Source organism: Vigna radiata, chromosome 3, assembly GCF_000741045.1.
Source record: "Vigna radiata var. radiata cultivar VC1973A chromosome 3, Vradiata_ver6, whole genome shotgun sequence".
Lineage (NCBI taxonomy): Eukaryota > Viridiplantae > Streptophyta > Magnoliopsida > Fabales > Fabaceae > Vigna > Vigna radiata.
Window position 1 is genome coordinate 9,337,493 of NC_028353.1, and position 9,378 is coordinate 9,346,870.

Here is a 9,378-nt window from a genome sequence, read left to right on the forward strand (position 1 = left end):
GGGATTAATGTATGATAAATTGATATGGAGTGAAAAAAGGTTATTGTGATTATTATTAAATTTAGCCTGTTAAAAAACAAATAAGTTTAATATAAGGAAAAATACACACAAGTTTTGTTTGAGAATATATTATCAACGCTATCCTTAGCAATCACTCAATAAATGATACAGGGACTTCGATTATGAATATATATGTGAATGAATTGATATGTTCATAAATATTCAAAGGTTAATTAGCACTTGGGTCAATGTCAGGTTAAAATGGTATAAATTTAAGATGTGACATCATTGAATTCTCCTTTATCATAAAAGTAAACGAAAATTTTCCATGGAAGGAAAGTCTACAAAAATCTTTATGCTTTTTGTATATATACTTCTACAAGTTTTGAGCATAGACCAGTGTGTGTAAAGGAAGGAAAAATAGTGATCTGATTATGAAGGAAGTAATTGTAACACTAACTTTAATAAAAGGACCATATTTGCAGTCAGGCCCATGTTGATTTAGGCCCAAAAACAAGTAAGCTCTAACTCCCGCTCAAATTCAAAAACAAAAGCGAGGATTGAGATTCAGTTCAGAATTCATCCACACACGTATTTCACATTCGTATTCGCCTCATCTTCGCCATGGCCGTTAGAGAGGAGAAAGTCATGGAGGAGAACGGCACAGAGGAAGCGAAGCGATTGATGCTGAAAATTGCGGCCATTCTCGATGAGGCTCGAACATCATACGCCACCCACAACCGAAAGCTCAAGGAACTGTCACTCCTCCGATCCAAATCCTCTTCTTCGGTCTTCTTTTCCGCCTTCTCCAGAACCCTAACTCCTCTCTTTGATTTCCAGAGGCGCCTTGCCTCTGTTGAACGCGTCGTCTCCTTCGTTTCTGCCCTCGCCGCCTCCGCCTCCGACGAGTTCCTCGATTGCTTCCTCAAGTTCCTCCTAGCTGCCGCTACAGCATCCAACAAAACAGCCAGATTCCGAGCCTGCCAGATCGTCTCCGAGGTAACTAATTCTCACAATTTCCAAGCACTATTTAATCTCTGAGTTTTCTGCACATTACTGAATTTTATTTATATTAGTCACTGAAGGGACAGTTTTATGAAGTCTGATACTGAGGTGAAAAATGCTTACAATTTCAAGGTTTAGGATTGCACGGAAGATTGTTGAAATTAGAGCTAATATCTCGGATTTTGTTGAATTTTAGATAATATTGCGGCTTCCAGATGACGCAGAAGTGAGCAATGAGATATGGGATGAGGTGATTGAGTGGATGATGGTGAGGGTACGAGACAAGATCCCCGTGGTGCGTACTTTTGCTGTTAGAGCGCTTTCACGTTTTGTGAACGACTCTGTGAATAGTGACATCCTTGATTTGTACCTCGAGGTGCTCCCTTTGGAACAGAATGCAGTGAGTGTTACAATCAGATCACGTCTATTTCTTTTTGTTTCCTACTTCGGTTTGGATCAATTGTGTGGTTTCGTGTTCAGGATTTTAGTAGGTTTATATTATATCAGGTGCAATTTCTACTGATGCTTTTGGACAAAAGCATCATATTCTGTTGTCATTAATTAGCATGGCTTTCCATTATACTGTAACTGCTCTACGGCCATACCATTATCTCAGAGCCTGCACCTTATGGTTATTTGGGTACACAATTTTTTATTTTTCTATTACTTCATTGGTTTGACTACATGAGATATATATCTTATGATTTTGACTAAAATCATATTGTTTTAGTCCACATTTACTTTCCTTTTTAATCTAATTATGGAGTTTCGGATCTTTTGTATTGTCTTTTAATGAAAAATATCTGTACTAGACATTTAGGATTGCTGGTGTGTGTACGCAGAGACGTATTACTTCCATTATTAATTTTGTAATGGTGTGCAGGATGTTCGGAAGATGATTGTGTTATCTTTGCCACCTTCTACTGCAACCTCTCAAGTTATCATCGATTGTACCTTGGATGTGAGTGAATCTGTACGCAAAGCAGCATACTGTGTTCTAGCCAATAAATTTCCTCTTCAAAGCTTAAGGTCAGTTGTCCGTATGTTTCTTTTATCATTTTTCTACTTGCAATTTTCTGAAACACCCTTGTTAATATTTTCCCCTTTCGTTGCCTGTTTCTGTAGCATTAAACTCAGGACATTAATTCTTCGGAGAGGACTTGCTGATCGATCTCTAGCTGTCTCAAAGGAATGTTTTAAACTATTGAAAGATGAATGGCTTACGAAGTCTTGTAATGGTGATCCTGTAGAACTTTTGAAGTATCTTGATGTTGAAACCTATGAATCTGTTAGTGAGTCTGTGATGGAGGAACTTCTTAAAGCTGGTTTAGTAAAACTACAAAATGGGGCAAGTATCCAGCAGTACATATCGTCAAATGGTGACAGGACAGAAGGTTAGTATGCGCTTGCAGTTTGAACGGTTTCCTATTTGTTTTACGTTTGAGTGTTGGTAAATGTTGATGATTGTTAGCATGTTTTGTTCAATGGTAAGTGGATCAATCGTATAATAGCAAATTGTAAGTAATTATCCTTTTCCTAAACTCCTAAAGGACTTGTGTACTATACGACAATGATTAGAATCGATAACTAATTGAGATAAAAGAATACTTATATGAATTAGATTGATGTTTAATGAATTAAAAGTATCCAAAAATAAATAAAACTTATTTTGGAACTTTATCAAACACTTAGAGGATAGAATAGATTGAAAATAATATGATAGATTAGAGTTAGGTTTAGATTTCACAAAATCCTATTCTTATGTTACTCAACTTCCTTCCAATTTTGTGCTAAATTCAATTCACAAGTTTGCTCAAACTCTAATTCCTTAGGAGAATAGACTTAGGTTTCCTTATTCAAAATTAATTTCTTCAACACATAATAAACAAACTTGTCTTCACAACAACAATGATTTGAGACAACTAATTAGTAAAACCTAAATACAAGCTTTATTACATATTTTGCTTTGATTCTAGATTAAAAAAAAAAATTTACTATATCCAATGATTAAATATCAAGCAATGATTAAGCCACAACAAATGTTAAACATAGAAGCAACGTACTAACATTGAATGGAAATACATGCATACCATTTATACGAGAGTTTAGTTATGAGTTCAGGTCTCCATTGTCACCAAAATGAAAAGATGAATTGTGGAAAAAGATGGTCATCCAAGGAGGAGTTCTCCAAGGAAACCTAATGGCCCAAAAAACCTTCAAAACTTGTTCCACACTTCCAGAAAAAAACAAAAAGACCGCTTTTCTTATGAAGAATTAAGGATAAATAAGCCAAAGGTGCCATGCTAGCAAAAGAAGCGCCCAATGCCACATGTTACACCGTGGGTGCATGCACTTAGACGGAAGAAACTAGCTCCTTGTCGAACCGGCGCTTAGCGCGCATCACGCTATGATGGACGCATATACTCCGATGCAAGCAGCGTTTGGAAGTCCCAAATTTGATCCACTGTCTACACTTCTTTAGATTTCAATCTTGTTTCGCTTTACGCAAGTGTTTCTTGTTTAATTATTACACAAAATAACGGAAATTAGTAATGTAATTATATCATAGTAACTAATATTCAATTACTTCCAAACAGAGATCCAAATGAGGATTAAGTTAAAAAATAAACAAAAAAGTTGATTTTGTAAATGTAAAATGACTAATAGAAAGATGAAAATTAACATTATTAATGATATATGTTTGTATGATGTTAGAAGTTTAACTAATTTTATATATTCGACTTCTTAATATTTCTCAAGACCGGGCTTAAAAAGCAAACAAAAAGATTTCTAGGATTTTACTTCGTCGCTGTGTTCCTTCAGTCTTAGTTTAACAACTTAACCTATTTTATTCCCTCCAGAAAATTGGTTTCTTTATTGATATACTGATTCTGTTGTGTCATTTTTTTGTTTTCCATTTTAGTTGTAGGAGATACGATTGATTGCCCACCATGCATTCAGCTGATGGAAGCAGAGGCTGCTCTTTATTGGAGGACTGTTTGCAAGCACTTACAGTCAGAAGCGCACGTGAGTAAAATCCTATTTTCATATTTATTTATCTCTATAAGTGCAATCCCGGAAAAAGAGTGTATCCTGTTTTTTCTCACTTTTTTCACTATGGAAGTGTCTGAATGAATGCAAGAATTAGAGCAAAACGGACATAAGATTTCAAATCAACACTATTATGTTACCAGTATTAAGCAACGTAGGCTGGCGTTAATAATTTCTGCAAAATACAGTTTATCTGGATTATTTGTTTTCCTTTCAATGTGTATATTTCCACCTCCTCAAGATCTTTATCAGTCCGTATCAGGGTATGCTTTCCGTGAATTTCAGGCAGTGTTTCTTATTTCTCAAAAGAGAAAAGGATCAAGTTTCCATATCTAGTATGGATAAAGGTCTCTACATTTAGAACTCTGCCGGCACATACATGCATATCTTACTGGTAGAAAGAATATGCCATTAAGAATGCTTTTCTTATCAAAATTCCGATCTACTAATTTCATCATGCGTTTGTATTTTACCTCTTGGAAACTAATTTGCAATTATTAGGGTTTCGTTCTTTCTTTTTATACCACTAAGGATTATAATTTTACCCAAACAGGCAAAAGGTTCTGATGCTGCAGCAACAATGGGCACTGAAGCAGAAGTATATGCGGCAGAAGCATCAGATAAAAATGACCTTCTAGAAAAAATTCTTCCAGCAACAGTTAATGAATATATTGAATTGATCAGAGCTCATGCAAATGCCGGTGAGCATATGTTTACATGGATAACTCTTATACACGCCAAAACCGTTTATATATACTTAAGCGGACTAATTGACTATTTTCAGGATCAAACCATCGGTTTGCGACTCGGCAGCTGCTCTTGCTTGGTGCGATGTTTGATTTTTCAGATGCTACAAATAGAAAGGCTGCTGGTGCATTTCTGCATGAGCTTATGTGCAAGTGTCCTGAGCATGAGGAGGACGATGAAGGGCATATAGTTGTTCTTGGAGATGGGTTAAGTTTTGGTGGAGACGTTGATTGGGCCGAAGCTGTAGCCAGCTTCGCAAGGAAAGTCCATGCTGCTGCTGGTGAATTTGAAGAAGTTGTTCTTGCAATCATTGAAGAGCTTGCCCAACCTTGCAAGGAGAGAACAGCAAATCATGTGCAGTGGATGCACAGCCTCACTCTAACCGGTCTTTTGCTAAAAAATGCAAAATCACTGCGAATACTTCAGGGCAAGGCCATTACACCAGATGAGCTACTCCAAACCTTACTACTTCCTGGGGTAAAAATTGCTGCGTCTCTCCCTATTGTTTTCGCGTTTAGCTAACTTTAATCGTGTATTAATCAATCTTAGCAAATTTATTTTGGCAGGAATCTATTCTTGCACATCTATTTTTTTTTAAGAACCTCACCAATCTATAGCAATATTTAAAATGGGGCGAAAATTTAGAAAAATGTGATTTATAGCTATGTAATGAATTTATTATCATTAATCTATCCAGTCTTGAATAGTTATTGAGTGTCTCATTTATTGATGTAATTCCTTCGTTGTGATAATAATAATAATAATAATACTAAAAGTTGACAAAATGATGATACATAGACCAATACTTTTTCGTTTTGACTCAATATAGGCTAATACATAGATATACCACGCTATGCCTTTTGCTATTTAGACCACTCAATATAGGCTAATACATATTTGACTCAATGAATTTACTGATACATGCTTGAGGTCACTGACTGCTAATTGTTTTTCGGCGTGGAAAATGAAATGCGCAGGCGAAACAAGCTCACTTGGACGTGCAAAGGATTGCAGTCAGATGCCTTGGTCTTTATGGCCTTCTAGAAAGGAAACCAAGTGCAGAACTTTTGAAACAGTTGAGGATTTCATATATTAAGGGGCCGCATTCAATCAGTATAGAAGCTTGTAGAGCATTAATTGATCTTGTAATGTGGCATGGACCTGAAGAAGTTGACAAGATGTTAAAGCTCAATATTCCATGCCAAATAAACAGTGAGAAGTCGACCTTTTGTCCTGTGAACTTTTCTGATTCAGAAGGGGATTTAGATATTGAGACGCTTGACATCTTATATGGAGGCTTTGAAAATGGTGAGTGGGCGAGTCCTTTACCTAGCAACGAAGAAGAATGCGTGCATGCTATACTTGGAGAGGGATTTGCGAAGATTCTTCTCCTAAGTGACAACTATCCAAGTTTACCGATCTCTTTGCATCCTGTTATTTTATCAAAGCTCATTTACTTGTATTTCAGTGACGTGTCGGAACACTTGCACAGGTGAGATCTGTTCATTTCCTCTTCCTCCATGTTTGAACTATTCTTTCTCTGCACTAGCAGCACATGAGATTTAATTTATCTCTTGTCGACCAGGTTGAAGCAGTGTCTATCTGTTTTCTTTGAGCTTTACCCATGTCTCTCCGCCAATCATAAAGCAAGTGCTTCTGACATCATATTTTCTGTGTATTACATTCTCTAACATTCTTAGTTTTTTTTTTTTTTTTCACATTATTTGAACTTAAATGTCAGTTAACGCCTTAATTGTTTTATTTCCAAAAATACAGAGGTGCATAGCGAAGAGTTTCATGCCAGTAATGCGTTCAATGTGGCCAGGAATTTTGGGCAATTATGCTGGTTCTAATTTTGCGGTGTCTCAGATGCGTAAGCGTGCTGTTCAAGCTTCTCGTTTTATGCTTCAGATGGTGCAGATTCCCTTGTACGTTAAAGAGGCTCAACCTGACTGTGAAAGTACTACCACGGAACAGCCACAAGTCACAGATAAATCTGCAGAAGTTCCATTTGATTGTGGTGAGGAGGGGCTTGCACTACGCATAGCCGTAGAGGTAGTCACCCACAACTTTGAAGTTATTTAATTGTACGCTAATGCTTGATTTTTTGTTCACCTCGCAATTGGCACAATATACTAAGGTTTCACCTTACTATGATTCGACAATGCAGTACTGGTTATTCTGATTAATTTGCTATTTTCTGAATTTGATGCATAAACTACATTTCATAAGCATTCATTGTATGCAAACGTCAGTGGACAAAATTAAATTAATGAGCATTATTCAAATCTATTACTGAAGTTATTTGTAGTGTTGCAGGAAAAATTCACTAAATTGTTATGATAGGCATGGATTTTATATCAGACGGTCAACAATTGAATGAAAATATTGCATGATTCAAATTTAATGAAAGATTGTTTTGTCTTTTCACTTCTTACCCTGTGTTTTCTTAAGGTGACGAGCTTTTCATCGAAGAAGACAGCTGCTGAGAAGGCTTACGTGTCCGCTTTATGTAGAATACTTGTTTTGCTTCATTTTCGGATATCAGAACAAGGGCCAATAAAATGTATGAGGAAACTTTTACATCACGTGGTTGAGTGTGTATCTTCAGAGAAAGACCCACTTAAAGAATTGAAACGCATGTCTGAGCGTCTCAGGACAGTTGATAGCCTCCCAGATAAGGAATTATTGCAAGATGACGTTAATCTTATTTTGGGTATTTCTTTAATTTTCTCTTCTGATATGTTTAAAAGGAATTCAGTATTTGGAAGTGATTGTTAATCTTAATTTTGTTATACACTCAGCATTCATTTGCCTATGGTATATCTTTTCAAACAATGGCTTTGGTGCTTGTGCATTGTTGTTTTACTGTTGTTTGGATTCCATTTCAAAACCTTTTATTACTGCTAATCTATTTCTTCTCCCACCTTATTGAAGGGAAATTAGAACTTGACTGTGACCTGGATTTGGATGGCCCTGTTTCAATGCCACAAACACCAGCTGCACCCCTGACTAGGCCAGCACGTTCCAGGAGAAGGGTGAGGATTGAGGAAGAAAGTTCTGACGAAGAATTACCTTCCGTGGTTCCAACCACCCATCATACTGTAAAAATTCGCTCAGAGAGAGCAAGCAAAACCGCAGCAATTAACAAAATGTCTTCTGCTTGTAGATCGCTCAAGATTGACGACATGAATGAACAAGTGGAAGAAGACTCTGATGTGACATCTGACGATTCTGATGCATCCGATTAGTACTGTCAATATGTACCTGACGTGATACATCTAATAGTCCTGACTTTGTTAACATCATGTTGTTTGTATTGTTTTTGTTGTTTGAATACTTAGGTTGCAGGTTCTGTACAGAAGAGTGCATCGTTAGTTTAGCTTGCATTTAATTGTAAGTCACAGTACATAACAGTAGTACTAGTATCCCAACGAATTGGAGTGAATGAAGCTCTTGTGTTTAGGAATTACTTCGTTGCCTTTCTTTTATGTCATTGTTGTATGATATGAAATATTGTTGGTAGTTTCAAGCGATTGCTTACGTACTGGTGTACAAATTATTTGAAGCTTGATTTCTATGCTTTCTATATTTTACAGAGAGAAAAAAAACTTTAGGACTTAGTGGACGAGCTATCAACCTGTGCCTTGTCTAAGAAGATGCACTTTGACAAGCTATAAAAACTTTAATTTATAATACTTCTACCATAATCAAATGTTAGATTAATAGAGTTTATTTTGGATGAAAATTTATTATAGGTGAGATTTCAATTGTAAAGTATGATCGTCAATTGAACTTTTTCCTTTAAAAAATCATATATAGAATGTATAGAGCGTGAAAGTTACATTATATGTGTTTTAATTTTAATCTTAATTGTTTGCATAACACATGTGTATATATAGGTTAAAGATAAAGTGAAGTTACAAGTTGTATTAACGTAGTTAAATTCTACTTTTGTGATTTAATAACCTGTTTAATTTATTTAAATAATTTTTGTTCTTTAACTTTCTAAAACAATTTTTTTTTTATTATTTTCATTCATAATTAATGGAAAACATTAATAAAATCTAATGTGACTTTTATATATGAATGTATATCGCGTTATTATTTGCACATGGACAACGATATCCTTTCGTTAATATAATTATTGAAATGTTAGGTTACGGTTGAGCGGGTTAAAATGAGACTTTATTTTTTCTCATATTGGTTGACATCAACCAACATCCACCTACATTACTTGAACAATTGAAACCCATCTTTAAAGAAACAAAGAAAAAACTCAAATTTCTTGGAAAATATGATCCTGAACCCATACAATCTCTGTCAACTTGTATTATTTTCATTTTCAAGACAGAATGAACATTTTTTTCAAAAAGTTAAGACACTAAACATAAATTAAATGAAAAAGAAAAGAACGCAGTCCCAACATTTTATATAAAACACGTATGGCATTGCTAGATAAAGCACAAACCTTCTCATTGGGCTTCTTATACTCAATTTGGGCCGAAGAAAGAACAGTAGAGACCATGTAATTATTGAATATGGTAGCATATATTAATTACAGTTGCACAGTAC

At 35.5% G+C, this 9,378-nt stretch overlaps 1 protein-coding gene across 1 annotated transcript; it reads left to right on the forward strand.

Moving 5' to 3' along the window:
* Window positions 1-574: 574 nt before the first annotated feature.
* On the forward strand, window positions 575-8,346 carry LOC106757924 (condensin complex subunit 3). Its single transcript, XM_014640779.2, has 12 exons — window positions 575-999; window positions 1,202-1,405; window positions 1,889-2,034; window positions 2,131-2,399; window positions 3,929-4,032; window positions 4,610-4,757; window positions 4,841-5,280; window positions 5,781-6,295; window positions 6,389-6,449; window positions 6,580-6,858; window positions 7,258-7,519; window positions 7,741-8,346. Exons 1-12 carry the CDS (start codon window positions 625-627, stop codon window positions 8,052-8,054), a joined length of 3,117 nt encoding a protein of 1,038 aa, XP_014496265.1. The 5' UTR covers window positions 575-624; the 3' UTR covers window positions 8,055-8,346.
* The last annotated feature ends 1,032 nt before the right edge of the window (window positions 8,347-9,378 follow it).

What these genes read in the sequence shown, in the direction of transcription:
- LOC106757924 (XM_014640779.2), top strand. Translation starts at nt 625, where the DNA reads ATGGCCGTTAGAGAGGAGAAAGTCATGGAGGAGAACGGCACAGAGGAA. An exon ending in TCCCTTTGGAACAGAATGCA is followed by an intron (nt 1,406 to 1,888) that starts GTGAGTGTTACA and finishes AATGGTGTGCAG; the next exon opens with GATGTTCGGAAGATGATTGT. An exon ending in ACTTACAGTCAGAAGCGCAC is followed by an intron (nt 4,033 to 4,609) that starts GTGAGTAAAATC and finishes TTACCCAAACAG; the next exon opens with GCAAAAGGTTCTGATGCTGC.